The 19,566-nt window shown below is 41.5% G+C and overlaps 1 protein-coding gene and 1 pseudogene across 1 annotated transcript; one reads left to right on the top strand and one right to left on the bottom strand.

Annotated features, from left to right (window-relative positions):
• Positions 1 to 6,662: 6,662 nt before the first annotated feature.
• LOC104855453 (EKC/KEOPS complex subunit LAGE3-like) lies at positions 6,663 to 7,631 on the top strand. Its single transcript, XM_010614311.1, has 3 exons — positions 6,663 to 6,880; positions 7,135 to 7,263; positions 7,523 to 7,631. Exons 1-3 carry the CDS (start codon positions 6,663 to 6,665, stop codon positions 7,629 to 7,631), a joined length of 456 nt encoding a protein of 151 aa, XP_010612613.1.
• Positions 7,632 to 17,096: 9,465 nt separating this feature from the next.
• On the bottom strand, positions 17,097 to 17,605 carry LOC104855432 (annotated as a pseudogene).
• Between the last annotated feature and the right edge of the window lie 1,961 nt (positions 17,606 to 19,566).

The raw sequence follows: 19,566 nt of genomic DNA, 5'->3' as shown, positions 1-19,566 counted from the left end.
CTTTACAAAATCAGTGACAGAAAACTTGTCAAACAGAGTGAAAGATTCAGACACACAGAAAAGTGAGGCATTTAGGACTCCAGCAACCCAAGTTTAAAAAATTGCACCTAACCATATAATAATCAAGATACTGGAAACTCAGGAGTAGAACAAAATACTGCAGGCACTTAGAGAAAAAAAATCACATACAAAGGAAACCCCATGAGAATCACAGCAGACCTTTCAACACAAACCCTTAAGGAAAGGAGAGCCTGGAGTGAGGTATTTCAAGTCCTAAAAGAAAAGGACTTCCAACCTAGACTGATGTATCCTGCAAAACTCTCTTTAAAAAATAATGGGAAAATAATATACTTCCACAAAAAAGAAAACCTGTGAAAATTCATGAGTACAAAATAAGCACTCCAAACAATACTAAACAGTATCCTAGAAAAAAGAAAATGAAGATCAAAACTCCATGAGGCCCAAGAGAGCAAATCCATCAGGCAAGGCAAAACTTAAAGCGGGGGGGATAAAAAGTAAAAGAGCCAATGACAAGGATATATCAATACATACCAGTTATAATTACCAATGCAAATGGCCTCAATTCACCAATCAAAAGAAGTAGACTGGCAGAATGGATTAAGAAACAAAATGCAACTATATGTTGTACTTATACATAAAACAAACAATGCACCTGTATACAACAAACTAAATGCTGTACATATACACACAACAAACAATGCACCTTGTTCAAAAATAAAATAATACACTGAAACTAAAAGATTAAAAAACAGTTCTCCACGTGAAAAGAACCCAGAAACAAGCAGGGTTAGCTATCTTAAATGCAGACAAGGTAGATTTCAAACCAAAACTATTTAAGAGGTACAAAGAAGTTCACTACATCTTTGTAAAGGGAACAATCCAAAAAGAAAAGATGACAAGCATAAATATATACACATCAAATACTACTTTTCCCAACTATACAAAACAAATATTAAGTGATATGAAAAACAAAATAAGCACTAATATATTTGTAGTGGGAGACTTCAATACTCCAATGTCACAAAGAGGCAGATCATCTAAACAGAAAATCAACAACAAAATAATAGAATGGAACCAAACTTTTAAACAAATGCACTTAATAGATGTCTACAAAGTGCTCCACTCCACAAAATCAGAATATATATTGTTTTTATCTGCAGATGGATCATTCTCCACAAGAGACCACATGCTACCTCATAGGACATGCTTAAGTATGTGCAAAGGAATTGAAGTTATCCCATATATATATAATCAGACCATAGTGCAATGAAGTTGGAGATCAATAACATAAGAAACCCCAGTAAATTCCCAAACACATGGAAATTGTATAACATTCTCCTGAACAAACAATGGGTCACAGAGGAAATTAAAGGAAAAATGAGGCTGTATCTACAATTACATCATAATGTCAAAACAACATACAGGAATCTTTGGGACACAGTGAAAGCAGTTTTATGAGGGAAACTCATAGCAGTGAATGCCTTTCCAAGAAAACAGAAAGCTCAAATAAAAAAACCTAACACTGAGTTTTAAGCTCCTAGAAAAAGAAGAGCAAGACAAACCCAAAACACGTAAAAGGGTCAAAAATATGAAGATCAGAGCAGATATCAATGCAATGAAGTCTAAGTGAATGATACAAAAATTCAATGAATCATAGAGTTGGTTTTTCAAAAGAATAAATAAAATCAATAAACCCTTGGTCAACCTTATCAAAAAAAAGGAAAGAAAAGGATAAAATCCATGCAATTAGAAATGAAAAAGGTGAAGTCACAATGGAAACAGAAGAAATCCAAGAAAACATCAATAGATACTCTGAAAATTGTACTCCAAAAAAATGTAAAAGACAAAAGATATGTACAGATTCCTGGATACATATGAATGATCAAATCTGAATGAAGAATATCTAAAAATTCTGAACACCCAAATTGCAATCAGTGAAATTCAAAGCATAATTAAAACTTTAGCAACAAAGAAAAGCCCAGGTCCTCATAGCTTCCATGCTGAATTCTGCAAAACATTTAGAGAAGAACTATTGCCACTACTCCTTACACTTTTCAATGAAACTGAAAGGGAAGCAATACTCCCAAATTCATTCATGGAAGCAAGTGCTACTGTGATTCCAAAACGAGGGAAAGACCCAACCAAAAAAGCAAAACTACAGGCTAATCTCCCTAATGAACATAGATGCAAAGATCCTCAATAAGATGCTAGCAAACAGAATATAGAGGGACATCAAGAACATACACTATAAGTCAGATTTATTCCAGGATGCAAGTATAGTTTAACATATGTGAATCATTAAACATAATATACCATATTAACATCATCAAATAGAAAAAACATGATCATCTCAATACATACATAAAAACTTTTGACAAATTCCAGCACTCATTCATGATAAAAAGCCTACAGAAAATTGGAATAGAATGTCTTTATCGCAACATGATTAAGGATATCTATGAAAAACCAACAGCCAACATCATACTAAATGGTCAAAAGCTGAAAACTTTCACACTAAAATCAGGAACAGGAAAAATATGTGCACTGTCAGCACTTGTGTTCAACATGGATCTTAATGTATGAGCCACAGCAATTAGACAAGAGAAAGAAAAAAAATCAATAAAGATATGAAAGGAAGAAGTTAAACTGTCATTATTTGCTGGTGACATGAAACTACATAGAAGACTCTAATAATTCTGCCAGAAGACTTCTAGATGTAATTGACAGATTCAGCTGGATCCAAGGTCAACATTCAAAAATCAATAGTCTTCTTGTACACAAATAAAAGACTCACTGAGAGAGAAATAAGGGAAACAATTCCTTTCACAATAGCACCCAAAAAATTAAATATCTAGGGAACAATCTAATGAAGGAAACACAAGTCCTCTACATTGAATAATACAATGTCCTGAAATAACAGATCAAAGACGATATCACAAAATGGAGGAACAGCTGGTAAAATTTTTTTTCCCAAATTGTAGGTTGTCACTTAGTTCTGCTGATGGTTTCTTTTGAAGTACAGCAGCTTTTTAATAAGATGAGATCCCAGTTGTTGATTCTATCTGCTAGTTCCTGTGCTACTGAGGATTTGTTCATAAAGTCTTTTCCTATACAAATGTCTTCCAGAGTTCTGCCTAACTTACCTTCCAGCAAGTTTAATGTTTCTGTTTTAATATTTAGATCTTTAATCCATTAAAGGACTATTATCAAGAATATATAAATAACTCAAAACAATCAGTCCCCCACAAATATAAAGACCCAATTCAAAAATGGGCATCTAAAATGAACAGACATTTATCAAAGAACTCAAAGCACCAAGGAAATATAGGAAAAAATGTTCCACATCACTGATCACTCGAGAGATGCGGATGAAAACAACACTGAGATTCCACCTCACCCCACAAAGAATGGCTGCTATCATGAAATCACACAATAACAAATGTTGGCGGGGTTGTGGGGAGAAAGGAACCCTTCTCCATTGTTGGTGGGAGTGCAGACTGGTGCAACCACTATGGAAATCAATATTGAGATACCTCAAAGAGCTTGGACTGGAGGTTCCATTTGACCCAGCCATACCTCTGCTGGGTATCTTTCCAAAAGAACTAAAAGAATCATATCACAGAGAAGTATGCACACCCATGTTTATAGCAGCACAGTTTGTAATAGCTAAAACTTGGAAACAGCCCATTTGCCCAACAGTTGGAAACTGGATAAAGAAGATGTGGTTTTTCTATAAAGTGGAATATTACTCAGGCATAAAGAATGAGAAAATAGATTCATTCATAGGAAAGTGGATACATATTGCAGATATACTCCTAAGTGAAATAAATAAGTCACACATTTGTAAATACCAAATAGTTTCTCTGGTGTGAATAATCTGCAATAATACAGAAGATCCTAATAAGATTACTGACATTGAGAAATGGGAAGAAAGGAGCTAAAGGTGTAGGGAAGGTGGGATGGGTAGGGGAAAGGTAAAAAGAGAAAATAAAAAAAATGTGAGATAATGAAAAGATGGAAATAAAGTGCTGGTAGATGGGGAGGGGAGAAGGGGGTGAATGGAGGGCAGGGACAAGGGGAAAACATGAGAACCAAGACTTGTCATGTAGAGGTACAAGATCCCAACAATGAATGTAACTGTACTGTATCCCTAAAATGTACCAATAAACTCAATTAAAGCTGATAAAAAAAAGAAAATGGAAACACAAACCCTGTTCCTCGTAGGAAGAACCAATATAGTGAAAAAGGCCATACTTTCAAAACTGCTACATACATTTAATGCAATCCTGATTGAATTTCCAACAGTATATTTCAGAGCTTGAGAAAACAGTCCAGAAATTCATTTGGAAGCAGAAGAGACCTAGAAGACCAAAAGACATTCTAGGCAACAGAGACATGGCGGGGGGTATCACAATCCCAAATTTGAAAGTATACTACAAAGCCACTGTAATAAAAACAGTATGGTACTGGCAAAGAAACTGACTGGAGTATCAGTGGAATAAAGTAGAAGATACAGAAACAATGGTAGACAGCCATTCATCTTTGACAAAGGAGCTGAAAATCCGCACTGACAGAAAGATAGCCTCTTTAATAAATGGTGTTGGAGCTGGGTTTGGTGGTGCATGTCTGTAATCCCAGCACTCTGGAGGCTGAGGCAGGAGGACCGCTGTGAGTTCGAGACCAGCCTGGGCTACATAGTGAGTTCCAGGTCAAGCTCAAATACATAGTGAGACCCTGTCTCAAAAAAACAACAAAAAAAAATGGTGTTGGAAAAACTGGATGTCTACCTGCTAAAGATTAAAACTAGACCCCTGTCTGGGCTGGGGATTTACCTTAGTGGTGCAGTGCCTAGCTTGCAAGTACAAGGTCCTGAGTTTGATCCCCAGTATCAGAAAACAAACAAACAACTAGACCCCTGTAGTTCACCTTGCAGCAATTTAAATTAAAGTGTATTAAAGACCTAAATATTAAAACAGAAATAATAATTTGCTGGAAGATAAATTAGGTCAAACTCTTGACATCAGCATCAGAAAAGACTTTCTGACTGACACTTCTGTACCTTGGAAATTAGCAAAAATAATCAACACTTTGGATCACATAATTAAAAGGCAAGAGAAACCAGCATACGAAGCTATGAGACAACCTACAAGGTGGGAAAACATTTTTATCAGAAGCTTTGAAAGTGTTCCATGTAGGGGCAGCTCAGATTGGTCATCAGTGCTCTGGAGTGTGGCAGATCTCAAACTGGAGTCGGATCTGTCTGGCTCCAACGGAGTGTCCCTGAGGCAGTTCTGTTACCTGGTGAGCCTCAGTGTCCCTGCCTGTCAAATAGGAACGATTCCCTACCACTTCCTTGTGTGCTGTCCTGAGAGTGAGGCTAAAATAAGCCATGAGTGTAAATCTCCCAGCACTTCCCCTTGGTGTGAGTATGTTTGTGTGGTGCTAGACATGGAACCTAGGACCGTGTGCATCACTGAGCCACACTGCCAGCTCCCCCACTGCATTTCTTTCTCAGAAAAATCAGCCCTCCAAGAGAGGGTTGTTGTTCTGATGGCTTTGCTTCCCATAGTCTCAGGTCACTGAGAGCCTGGACGTCCCCTGATCATCTCATGACATCACTGCTCTCAGGACCAGAAGGAACCTTCCAGCCTTCCCATGACTGTGCACAAGCTGTCTTAGTGCACACAAACAAAGTTTTCAATGACAAGGAAACCAGACTCAGAGAAGGATGCTGAAAGTTTCCAAATTTCAGGGCAGCCTGTGTCTCTGACTTCACCATGCTCACTCTGAATGTGAAAGACCTGCTTAGCAAATGGTGGCTTCCGCTCATTGTGGTGGACATGTCCCATATTATTGGAAAGACTGGGGATGTCCTTCAGGCCCTGCAGAATCGCACTATGCCTGAGTGATTTGTGATCCTTCTTTCTAGTCTTTCCAGTAAAAATCCTTTGTCTTTGCTTTCTGCAGTTGTTCCTCCTTCTCCCTGAACACTCTCTCTCTCTCTCTCTCTCTCTCTCTCTCTCTCTCTCTCCATTCCTCCATTCCTCCCTCCCTTCCTCCCCTTCCTCCATTCATTTTTCATAGTTTCTCTGTGTCACTTTGGTGCAGAAGAAAGGATAACTGCTCTACACCCAAGTGTGTTGTTCAGAAAAATAGCAATGGAGGATCAGGCTCTTCTGAGAATTGGGGCTCCTGACTCTTTCGTTTGGAGAATGGTGAGTGGTGTTTGCCCTGCCATGCTTTACCTTCTGAGGGTGGAGACAGTGACATTCCTCCCAGTCAGGCACCCCAGACCACTAACTCCCTGTATAAAACGTGAGATATCCCGGGAGGCCTCTTTACTGTTTTCCCTGCCCTATGCTCTCTGGAGCACTAGGTGTTCTATATGACAAGGTGCAGATCCTCCTCACAAGCCCACTACTCTCCCTTCCTCGTGGGGTCCCCTGGGCGCCCATGGGTGGCCTGGATGTTTGGGTGAGACTGCACCATTGGCTGGAACCTAGGACTGAGGGCCCATCTGTGCAGGCGCATTGAGCATCACCTGTTGCATAGTCCCTTCCCGCGCCCATCCTTTGTCCTCAGAACGCTGGGTCCGTGGTAGGTGCTGGACTTTTTCTTCGAGCGGCAGAGGTGGGACCGCCATGCAGGCGCCTGAGAATGGTCCGGAGGGAGACGATGTAGATAACCGTGCAGGAGGTGGCCCTGTGCACCCTACATTCATGGGAGGAGGGGAAGGTCCGGGAGAAGAAGTTGCCAATGGCGGGGAACATCTGCAAGGCCAGGGAGAAGGGCAGGAACCAGGGGCGGGTGGAGACGCCTCAGCCGCAGCCGGAGTCAATGAGCAGGAACCACTGGAGTTGTATCCTTTCTGAGGAAAGGTTTGGGGGAGGGCTGAGAACCCACAGGGGCATCGTCCACTGGGCGGAGGAGAAGAGTAGGGGCATCAAGGGGCGGGAGGCAGGGCTTGGGGTGGGATGAGCGGCCAGGAGGGGCAGTGTGGGCAGGGGGGCCAGAGCGGGTCTGTAAAGGGTCGGGGGGGGGGGGCTGAGGGACATACGGGCTGGGAGGCAGGTGGTCTCAGTAACAAAATTACCTTAACTACGTCTCCACCAGCCGCCTAACGGTGCCTTTGCGTTATTCGGTGAACGCCGAGATTGCTTACTGGCTGCTGGATCCAATAGCTCGGTCTCTTCAAGAAGAAATTCACATGGAGATCACCATAGATGGCAGTGAGTTGAATATGTAAGTTCTGCTCAGAGGCCGCCTGCGTGAGAGGGGGAGCAAGTGTCTGGGCCTGTCTGGGCCTGAGAAGATGCCCTCGCGGACATGTTAAGATCCCCAAGCTTTGATCCAAGGAGAGGGCTTGGTGTGTGGGGCTTGTTGGTGCCTGATCTGGGGGCTCTGTAATCCATAGACAGAAGGTTTGGGTGGAGGGGCAGGAGGGGCAGAGGGGAAGAGATCTGAGCACTGATGACGTGATCTTGTGTTCCCTTCTCCTTAGCCGTTTCACTTCAGAAAATTCCCACCTTCTGGAATTTGCTACTGCCGCCTATGACTTGCTGCACCAGGTCTCCATGGTGTTTCTGACATTTGAGGATTTGGAGACCTAGTTCCTGGACAAGCTTCAGCTTGAAAAGAGGATTCGGTTTTCTTCATCTGTCCTCCACCCCCAGGCAGTCCGTTCTTCCCCAGGGTAGGGATTCCTGAGGTGCGCTGTCACTTTATTTAATTCTCTAGATAGCCCTCTGGTGCGTAAATGTTTGCTCATGCTGAAAATAAAACGGATTGCTGTTCCTTGTCTGAGATTCTTTTCAGCAGGTACTCTTCCAGATTTCCTTGTATTTCGCCTTGGGAGAGGGGAGCTTCTGGACTTTAAATAGACAGAGTAATGAAAGGCAACATAGGAAATTGAATAACATGAAAGTCAATTAAATCTTTCCTTTCAGCATTAACTACCCTGAGCACTTTGAAATACATCTGTAGTTTGAGAGGTGAACTTGTACATGAAATATATAGCAATTGCATAAATGTAAATGCTTTCATTTGCATGTCTAACATTACACATTTCCCGGAAATATTTCCATGTAACATGAGCTTGACTTCTATCTGAAACTATTCAAAGCCATATTATTGGATGGACACAAATTAAACATGATAGTGTATTAATTGGACATTTCATGTACTCAGGTTCCCCCACCATCCTTCTACCCCCTACACACATTGGATGAGGAATTATATGGATTCCTGTACATCTATTACTGTACCAATTGTGTAATGCTTAAAATTGATTCAAGATCATAAGCACACGTGGTTTCTGTGCCTATTTACTTAGTTGTAGCTCTGGATCTACAATACAAAAGGACTTTCTAAGGATTCTGCCCTCCCATGAGAATGCTGGTTTGATCATGCCATTGTCACTGGGGCTTTTTTTTTTTTTTTTGTAAAAATTTTTTTTTTTTTTTTGTATAAAGGCAAACAAATGGAATTAAAAATAACAAAAATCTAAACTTACTTCACTTGAGAATAGCAACCGAGCCAGCAAGACTGGAAAAAAGTCTGTGGCTTACTTTCCCTGTGTCATATCAGTGAAGAGAAACTGTTGGCCATTAATTTGTTGAGTGGTTGAGGGAAAAATGGCTACAGTGTCGGGAAAATCCTGAGAAGGAAAATCACCTGGCAACGCAGCCAGAACACCTCTGCACAAAAGTACAAAGCAGTGTTATTGTTGAACAGGGTGCACATCACTGGGGCTGGGTCTCCTTAGAGACTGCACAGGGCAGCAGGAATTATCCCTCTTTTGTGCTGCCAGGAAGAGGTACCTTCTCCATACACACCCTCAGAAAGGACAGGCTGGATAGCACCTCCTCCACACATAGTGTGTCCCCAGGGTGCACCCTGACTGGGTGACCATGTCTCTATTGGCAGTTGGTGCTATGGGCTGAGTGTCTCTCTCCTCACACAAATTACACATTCCTGTCCTGAATCAACGTCTCCTGCAGTCTTCTGTGGAGACTGCCTCTCTGGGGGCTGGCTGAGTTTAAATGAGGCTCTGAGTTTGCTACTCTTATACAATATGATTGTTATCCTTTTAAGAAAAGACAGAAACTCTTGTGCCCTCTCAGTGCACAGGCGCTGGTGAAAGGCCCTGTGAGGACACAGCCAGAAGGTGGCTTGCTGTAAGGACCCAGCAGAGACCTCACGAGAAAGAGTTTGCAGGCACTTACATCACGGACTTGCAGCCTCCAGAACAGTGAGAAATGAAGTCTGCAGTGTCTGTTCAAACAGCCAGGGGTGTTTGTTATGGCTGCCTGAGCAGATTAAACACAATTATTTGTCCAAAGGAAAATCAACACATCTTTCCTCTTTTATTTTTTAATTTTACTGGCATATGTTTGCAGTGCACACTAACTGCGTTCCTTCAGGGAGTTGCTACAACTACATAACAACTCTTTTATGTCAGGAGCCAGTTTAGCCTCCTTAAGGGAGGAACCCATGAAGTGAGGTTTCTGATCTCCCACAGGAAATGGAAGGTAGGGGCATTATCTTCCCTGCTTCTTAGGTTTCAAAGAGATGGTTCCTGTGTCCTAGAAAAAGAACTGACTTAGTCAAAAGGGTGGGAAGGGGCCTTTTCCCTTCTCTTAGCCTTGAGAAACATTTGTATCCTTTTCAGACACAGAGAAAGAACTTACAAGTTCTCTCCAGCAAATGCTTTTGCTAGAGGAAGAATCTCTTCATCAGGTAGAATTCAGCTTCTTAGTCTTAATCTGCATGTGTCCTTAGAGTAACTCTGTGAAATTCTTTGTGTCCTGAAATGTGCTGAGCTCGCACTATGTCTAAGCAGTGTAGATTTAACAGGTTTTCTTCACAGATGATCATATGTGCAAATAAAGGCAGCCCTTTTCTCTTCCTTTCCAAGCTGAATGTCTTTTGTTCACTGATGTTTCTCCTCATGAAGGGCTGCATTTTCTTGCTGCTTTGTATCTTTGGTAGTTTCTGGATGCATGTCTCAAGTGGCCCTTTCCTTGCCCACTGGGAAGAACTGTACAGCTAGAGTGATCTATGAACTGTGTTCCGAGATGTTGTTAGGTGACTTGGTAAAGGTTTAATCTTTCTGAGTCTTGCTTTGAGAATGAGCTGTGGGGATTCATGGCAGCTCTTACTGTTTGGGAAATGTTTCCACAGGGCGCAGGCAAGACCTCGTAAGAGCCCTGCAGGTGAACCCTTAGGGATGAGTTTTTATGTCTTCCTCATTTCTGTAGGCAGGGAAGACCACAGATCTCTCTTTTCCTGGAGATCTTCGCAACTTGCCCATCAGCCTCTTGAGGGGTGGATCACTTTTCAGGACCCAGGTGGTTTCGTCAAATACTATTCTCATCTCTAATCTGCTGAATTCTGCAATTTGAACTCTGAGGATGGACAGGGTTCTATCCCTCTGAAGCCCTCTCTTCTCTGGACTTCTGCCCTGAAAGCACCAGCTATCAAAACTCATAAAACAAAATCATATGCATGTATTCTAGGTGTTTTCTTGATCACACAGTGAACATACAATGTGCCAGCCAATCCCGAATCAATAATTTGAATACCAATGGTCTCGATAATAACAACTGACTGACACAAAGTGAAAATTAAAGAGCTATGATGTGAGAACATTTAATATATTTCTCACTAATAATAACAATCAGTAATATTTTTATTTTTTCATTAGTACATATTTACAACACATAATGATCTCATCCCTCTTGGGGAGTTGATAAACATACATAACACATCTTGATTCCTTTTCATCCCTTTTCCTTCTTTCTCTCCCCCTTCCTCCATCGCTTGTTCACTTTCCATTTTGGAAAAGATCTGTCTCCCTATTTCCTTTATTGTATCTTTTATCTGGCTCGTTCTTTATATGGATTTTCTCATATAGAAAAAGTTATGCTGTATTTAAGTGTGTGTCTGATACATATGAACACTATGGTCTCAAGGTACATCTATTTTCCTACAAATGACTCAAATTTTGGAGTGGGCCAGATCCTGTTGTGTTTTGCGTGTTATGTCATCTCACAATAAGCATAAAACAGTATTCACTAAATCTATTAGACTCTTATGCACTTCATTATGCAGGGGACACACTTCTCAGTGCATGTTCAGGTGTGTGCACACACAGCCGCCTAGGAATTAAACCAAGGCTCAGAAACATTAGGTTCCTTTGCCAGTCACAACTTTTAAGTGACAGAACTACAAACTGAACCCAGATGTCAGCTTTCAGAGCTCTTGCTTATGCTAAATGTTGCCAATATTCTCTAAAATGATTTTCTGGTTGGAAAGCCCAAGAAAATGATAGAATAGCATGGTATTTCAAGAAAGTGACAACATGAATTTCCCAACACTAAAAACAACTGGTCCTGGACAATCCCAACTTTTGAATTAATGAAGAGAGAAGCCATGCACTCAGATGGGAAGACTCTACCAGATGTCACTTAACCAGGAATTAAGGGCAACCACAAAGATCCCACAGGAATTTCTATGTATGCTATTCAGAGCTGACAATTTATTTCATTTTTGAGACAAAATGTACAGGAGATGGCTTTAGAATCATGAGGAACAACAAATATCTGTTTGTATTGATTGGAAACAGACCAGAGAGATATTGGAGTGTGCTGAGTATGCAGAGGAGGCTCAGAAGTGCACCTTTGCATGGTAGTGTTCAGGGAAGACAGGTGAGGTGGGCACACAGAGCCTCCAGCCTGGAGCAGTCACACCTGGCACTTGGATCCTTCCTTTGAGGAGGAGGCCCCCAGCATCCAGGCCAGTGCTGGCGAATACTCCACCTCCATTAACCCCGTGCACGGAGCACAGTCATGGGAGGCCTCCATTGTTTGACCACAGTAAGGACCAGGAGTTGCCCAAGATCCAGGCACCTGCAGCTGCTGTGGGACCCTCCTCATCCTCCTCCAGAACATCTTGGGGACTCTGACTCCTGTCACCGTTACCTACAAATGTGAGAGTCAATTCCCTCTGAAAGAAGAAAGCTGCTTCCTCGGGATCAAGAATGAACAGCGGCTTCTGCCCTTGTCGGATTTCCTCAGGAGCAAGATTTTCCTGTCCTGGAGCCTCAGGACCAGTTTGATAGAAAGATTTCTTGTCTGGTGTGTGCTTGTGGGAATAACACGGATTTTTCATTGTAGTTACAGGGGCACCATCGCATCCTGGAATTCAGGGGACACAGTGTGGTTTTTCTCTACATGGAGACCTAGGCGATTACTCTCCAAGAGGAAGATTCCAGGGGATTTTAAAGGTAAAGTTTTGCATCTTGGCAGATGTTTGCAAGGTTGAAAAATGAGAACCGAAAAGAAAGTTCTACAGTCATGAGTTATGGAATTCCTGTGGAAGTAGACGTTACCTTACAAGCAGTAATAACACTGAGTGAACAACACTATGCAGAAAGGAACCTTCCATAGAAAGACAAGCAGGGAAAGGCTTAGGCTGACCTTGAACCTGCCCAAAAGAAAAAGCCCGAGATAGACTGGTAACAGGGCCAAATAAAAAACTGGATGAAGTAACAATCCCAGAACCGTAGTAGCTGGAGGGAAGTTTTCTCTCATAAATCACAATACCAAATAGGAGAAAATATCTGCATGCGCTCTAAGTGCAGTGAATTCTCCTGAGAGAACACCCCTGTTATGCGTTAGAAAACCCACACAGCTGAGAGTCACATGAATGCGAAAGTGTGATAAGTGTTCCTTTCATATATCAGAACTTCATATTCATTTGTGATACTATGTGGGAGATGATCTATAAACATGCGGATTGTGGAAATACTTCTATCTCTATAACAAAACTTAATCGGCAAAAGAAAACCCACACATTAGAGACATCTTACATCTGTAGTGAGTGTGCAAAGGGCTTCAGTATTAATTCAAATTTTTGCATGCACCAATGGGCCCACAGTTGCAGAAGGCCTTTCAGATGTGAAGGGTGTGGAAAGGCTTCAGGGACACCTTCCGCTTCTGAGAGCACCGAAGAATCCACACCGAGTAGAAGCCCTATAAATGCTCCAAACAAGAACTTCAATCACAGATTAGCCCCTGCATCTACCAGAGAGTCTTCACCAAGGAGAAAACCCATCTCTAAATACCAGTCACTGAAAAGGTTTTCCTAATAGATAAAAATATTAAAACGCATAAGAGCCACTAGGAAGAAAACCCGGTATATAGCTACACTGACCCAATAACGTCTGACAGCACTCACCAACAAATTGCCCTTTTGTGGGGGAGGCTGAGGTATGTTTCATTTTTTATTCGTTGATTCATGCCAAGTGTTCCACGAGTTGATTTTGAATTTAGGAGCGCTCTGAGCATGGGCAGCCCCAGCTGGGGCCAACGAAGGCCGGGCCAAGGGTCTCTGAGTGGGGCCCTGTAGATGCTGATCCATCCCCCTACCCCTCATAGGTGCTACTTGCTGGGGACCTAGAGGAAGGCCTGGCACTAGAGGCAGTGCACTGCTATCGGGGAAGATACAGAGCTATACATGTCCTGACTTCTAGAGGCCTATAGTTTTGCTTTGAGTTTTTTCCCCGCTTTGGTTGGTTGTTGTTGTTTGTTTGTTTGTTTTTCCTACATAGATATTGAAACCTCATGTGGAGGAACTCAAGGAATGTTTAAAAGATCAAAAGTACCCAGTCACAAGAACAAAGGCAGCCAGTTTCTGACTTTGTTTTTCCTCTCATTACTATTTTTGTTGAATTCTCACATGCAGCCTTTTGCTGAGGAAATCTTCAGAGAAATTAAGGATCTCTAAAGCTCTGAAACAGCTGATCTGGTCAGTGGTATCTCTCCACTGAGCTTGGAAATACATTTCTCAAAACAGTTGTGAAAATACAGAAACTACAGATTGATTTTTCTCTCCATGTTTGACTTTGTTTCTTCTGTTGGATGGAAGAGGTCTTTGTATAACTAAAACCTCAATTCCTAAAGGAGATTTAAAAGAACACACAATTTAGTGGATGGACCATAAAACTGGAGGTGGAAATTGGTGGTAAATTTTTCACTCTCTGGCTATGAATCCAGACACCTCCACTAACAAGCATTTAGTCGGTGGCTTCACACACTTTCCTCCGTTTCGCAGAGAGGGCAGCTATATTTGCTGAAGCCCCTTCTAAGCCTCAAGTCCAAGGCTTAGATTTACTGGAGTGTCTCATCACTCTTCTGTGTCACAGTAGCCTGGAGCAGTAGAGAAAAGCCTAGATGTTTAGTTAGTGGGGAACCAGCTGAAATGTCACAGACAGCATTTCAGTTTTAGGAAGAAATGGTTTGATTTCTAGCTTTATTACTCTTAGGTATGTGATCTCTGGTGAATGCCTTAATCTTTGACTACTGTTATTTCACAACATCAGGCTATTAGGCTGAATGATTTCAAAGTTTCCAGCTAGTCCTAGACTTTTACCTTTCTAGGTATTTGGATCATTTGATGATGCTGTTGCTGGAGAACACTACCAACACTTTTGAAGCTACTCATTTTATTTTTTAACATCCTCTAATTGCCTTTTTAATAGACATTTCACACATTGTAAGGAAAGTCAGGAGGAAAACAAAGCAACTGAAACTTCAGTACATTTCAAATGCAATGTCACAAACATCAATTAAAAATACTAGAAAAAAAGCATTGATTCCATTTTTTCTTTAAAACATATGCTACAGTAGACATCAGAAATCTTATTATCCCTTTATTGTATCAAAATTATTTAATTCATGCTGTGGTTAATACTAGATATATTTATTCATCTATTTACTCTGACAAATATCAGGAAAATATTTTAATGGAAAAAGCAAAAACATACTTGGAATTAAAAATAGTTACTACATTTTTATGTGGTGTAATGTTGCATTGTGTTTGATAAAAATTATATTGAATTTATTTATAATACTAAAAATACCTGTATATATATAGTGTGAAAAATAAAGGTTTTTTGTTTTGTTTTGAAAACCGGGTTGGTGGTCTTAGACACATAAACGCAGTCAGTCTTGGAGACAGGAAAAAAAGTATACTAAGTACATCACATTTTTTTATCTTTTCCATGCTCTAGAAATTATACAAGTCCTATAAAACTTCCCCTCCCAATCCCTGTTGGACAGCAATACAATGATTTCAATTCAGAATTCACAGAATTAATTACAATACATAATAGTTCAGTTTTTTCTCGGGGTGAATGCTTGTAATCCCAGCCCTTTGGAGGATGACACAGGACTATTCCTGAGGGTTCAAATACAGCCTGGGCTACATAGTGAGTTGAAGGCCAGCCAGAATTATGTACAGACATGCTGTCTCAAATAATAATGATGATAATAATGATAATAAATGTAATAAAATCAGAAAGTCAAGAAATGAGAAGTAAAACTCTTTATGAACGCACACTTTTAAGAATATTTAAATACTGTTTAAAAGTTTTTTGAAGAATTTGTTACCTACTAAGATTTCCAAACTCCTTTTGTTTTAACAGTGAAAAATGTAATGAAAAAGACAGAAAACTAAAACAAAAAACATCATGTTGTAATGTCTCTGCTTCAATGCTCCAAGGCACATTCTGGCACCGGGATTTGCAGGCCTCACCCAAAAAGAATCCTAGGCCTTCCATGTCTGAAATAACAAAGAAACATAATAAAAAAAAACTACCTGCAATTTTTGTAACTAATTTTTATGACTTTTAGAAAAATTCTGTTAATCCAAATATAGAGTTTTACTGAACAAAACAAAATTCCTACATCAAATCTGATAACCTTTGCTTACAAACAAGTTTTCTTTCACACTGAGATTGCGTCCATAGTGAAAGATATGATTGATAACTATAGACACATAAAAGATAGAGGAGTTCAATAACATAATGGAATCCCAGTATAGGAAACAAATGAAATCCACAAACCAGATGCAAACAGATATCCAGCAAATTAAAAACTGCATTGAATCCCTGGTACCAAAAAAAAAAGAAAAGAAAAAAAGGCCAGGGATTTAGCTTAGCGGTTCGGCGGCCTGCCTTGCAAGTGCCAAGGACCGGAGTTCAATCCCCTTGACCTGATGTTGGCCCTATATGCATTGTTCCATTTTCTCGACTCCTCTGATGTCCTATATCGACTGTGATTTGTGATAGCAGGTTAAGGACCATAATGTGGAAAGCAAAATGAAGAGGTCCTAGTCATTAACAAAACTAATGATGGACTGGAAGTCAAATCATCTCAGGCAGCACCCAGCTCTGCCGCAGTCTTCATCCAACTAAACTACGGTTATCTTTGTAAAGTCACAATCCTTCCCTGTATGTGTTTGTTTTGAATGATAATGAGAGTGTCTCTCAAATTCCTTCTGCACAGAAAGACAGGAGGAATAAATCCCCTTGTCCTCAGTTTTCAAGTTTGAACTGCTTAGGCACAGAGCACTTTGCAACACAGCCCAGAGCAAGCCTCTGCCAGAGCCAGAGGAGAAGCAGTTTCCTATCAGATGGATTGGAGGAAACTTAGACCCAAGCCTCAGTCCCTGGATTTCATCAGGGTGGCAGGAGGGTCGTCTAGGCAGTGTTGGTCCAGGAATGCCAGTGCTAATGCACCTGGGGCATCTAGAGGCTGCCAGCCCGAACGAAGGTGTCCTGCTTTCCTGCTCACTCTGTGTAACCTTTGGCAAACTATCTCATTTTCCTGGTCCTCCATTTCCCTCTCTGTAAAGTAGGCCTACAGTGACAGACTTATTGATTGAGGCTCAAACAGGTGAAGCAGTCAAGGCTCAGACCAGTGGGTGGTGTGTCTCAAAGTGTGGCACTCCTGTCTGTTCCTACAGGGCAGAGGCCCAGAGGGGCCCATGCTGTTCCCATCCTGAAAGCTATTCCTTTCTCATAGGATCACGGAAAGGTCACATAGGAAAAGCCCCACAGCTGCTGCCTCCAGGAAGGAGACTGAAGGCTACCTACACATTTCCACTGGTCCCCACACTCTCATTGGATATAAAGTTGATGGGGCCATTTGGGAATAATTTCTCATTTAAGTAAATGTTCTACATATGGTACAAATGATCCAGTGGCTTTCTTTATCCTGATGCATTTTAAGTTGAGATGTGAGGATTCAATATTGGGAAATCTTTAATCCATACTTATTTTTCCATGATACATTTGTTATTTGGGTATAAAACTGTCCGGTGTTCTTTGCCACGAATGAAAATGATGTATAAAATGAAAAAAGGGAAATTGAATACCCCAAAGCATACAATGAAAAAGTGAGAGGAGCCCAGCCTGGTAGGTCAGACCAGGTGGAGGTGGGTGGTGTCCCTGGGTCTAAGAGCATGCTCGGTGTTTGGGAGGATGGGCAGAAAGGGAGCTGTCCATCACCGAAGGCCTCAAAGGATGGTACAGAAGAACTTCCCTCTGCAAGGGTTCTGTGGTGCCAGTGCTGGGATGATGAGGGGATCCTGCAGTCCCCAGGGTTCACACTCCCCAGGAGGTCCGCAGAGGACAGCGGAACCATCATCCTGTCTATTCAGGCCTCCATCTTCAGCTGCTCACAGGCTTTGGGGCCGGGGAGATGCGGGTGCTGCTACTTTTGGACACTCCCTCTGCCATTCTGCTTCCACTGCTGAGAGGCGCCACGGTCACAGGCCTAGGCAAGGGACGGACGTAGGCTGGCGGTGGAAGCAGGTCGTGGTCATTCAGAAGTTGATTCAGGACTCACTGCAGCTCAGGCGCCCAAGTCCATGGACAGCTGGTGGTGGGCGGAACCCAGTCAGGCTCGAGTCAGGGCCAAGACTTCAGGACTCCAGGAAGAAGACGTCCCGTGTCTGGGGAGAGGGTACTGTGGCAGAGCCATCTCAGGTGCTCACCGTCTTGCTGTGGATGCAAGGGTCACACCCAGCCCACCCTTGCAGAGTATGGCAGCAACTCCCTAGAAACTGAATCATTCTTCAGCAGGCAGCTTTATGTTTTAGATTCTTTGGATTCATAGTCCCTTCAACATCCAGCAAGGAGAAAATAACTTCAAGGATTTCTCTAAAGCATGACATGGGCAAAAATACCAGAAGGAAACAGAAACTAGAGCCCCTAAGACCCTGGCCTCAATCCTGGGTCTACTTAATTCTTCCTTCGGAACTTTGAAGCACTTCACTAAGGACTTTTTGTTGTTGATGTTGTTGTTGTTACTGACAATAATAATGACAATAGCCTAGGTATGGGGGCACACACATGTAAGGCTTGGTAGGCTGATGCAGCAGAATCTTTGAGAATTCTTGTCCACCGTGAGCTGTATAGTGAGTTGAAGACCACCAAAAAAAGCAATAATAAGAATTGTAATTACAGCAGTAACAGAATTTCTTATAATTGTTTTTCAGTAACAAAATCCAACAATCAATTGTGAGACCCTGTCTCAAAACAACAACAAAAAACCCACAATTGTCTATACTCTTCTAAAGACTTTATACTTCATAAAGTTACCTGCTCAAGTGATTTTAGTGATTTCACTTTCAGAAAGAACATACTTTTATTGTAAATTAAAAGGGAAACATAAGATAAAATTCTTGAGGAGCAAATGTTCTACACATGGTACAAATGGCTACTATTATGAAAAACAATTTTTGTTCAGGCAGGATCTCACTATGTAGCCCAGCTTGGCCTCCTACTCATGGAGATCCTCATGCCTGTCTTCCAAGTGCTGATGTTATGGGTGTGTGCCATCATGCCCCGCTATCGAATCATTTTCTGAGAGTAGGAAGTCATTATCCTAGAAGGGGGTGTCAACCGAGAAAGAAGCATTTGTACATTAAATACAGAAATTGGGCTGACTAATTTTCAATGCAGAGACAGGATATTGGTGTCAAAATCATATTCAGATTGTGGAAATCAAGAGTAAGTGTGAGAAGAAAAGTAAGAGACGAAGATTCAGTTAAAAGCAATTATTGTCAATCCCATGCAGTTACCATTATTTTCCTAAGTCCTGTTCTCAGGAATTGGTGTGCACATACCAGTGAAATATACCTTCTGAGGCTAGGAGAGGCAGGTCTAGACAACGTTGGATCACTTAGGTTGGGAGTTGGGATCACAGGTAGTTTTTCAGTCTTCTTGATTCATTTTCCCTATTCCAAGACCAGTGGGGGAACTAGTCACACTGGAGTCTTAAAGGAATGGGTTTCTTGGGGCTGGAGATTTAGCTCACTGGTTCCACCACCTGCCTTGCAAGCACAAGAACCCGAGTTCGATCCACAGTACAAAAAAAAAAAAAATAAGAATTGGTTTCTTTTTACATTAGGGAGCTATTCAAACAATGACGAGATTGTACTTTAGGGACAGTTATTGGGGTAAACTCGCCTTTCTGTTGATAACATACTCCAGTATATACAGAGATTAAGAAGGGGATTTCTCAAATCAGTAAAATAATATTTGACAATACTGTTTGAAGTTAATACTGATATTGTGTGAGGAATCATTTTCCTGTGTGTGCACCTGAGTATTGAAGCCTGAACCTTTGCACTGAACTACATCCCAGGCCACTTTTTAACTTTTAAATTTTGAGACAAGGTTTGGTTGAGTAGCTA

The sequence above is a fragment of the Fukomys damarensis genome, unplaced genomic scaffold, assembly GCF_012274545.1.
Source record: "Fukomys damarensis isolate Sample0158 unplaced genomic scaffold, DMR_v1.0_HiC HiC_scaffold_39, whole genome shotgun sequence".
NCBI lineage: Eukaryota > Metazoa > Chordata > Mammalia > Rodentia > Bathyergidae > Fukomys > Fukomys damarensis.
The sequence above is the reverse complement of the archived record's forward strand: the minus strand, read 5'-3'. Positions and strand labels throughout refer to the sequence as shown.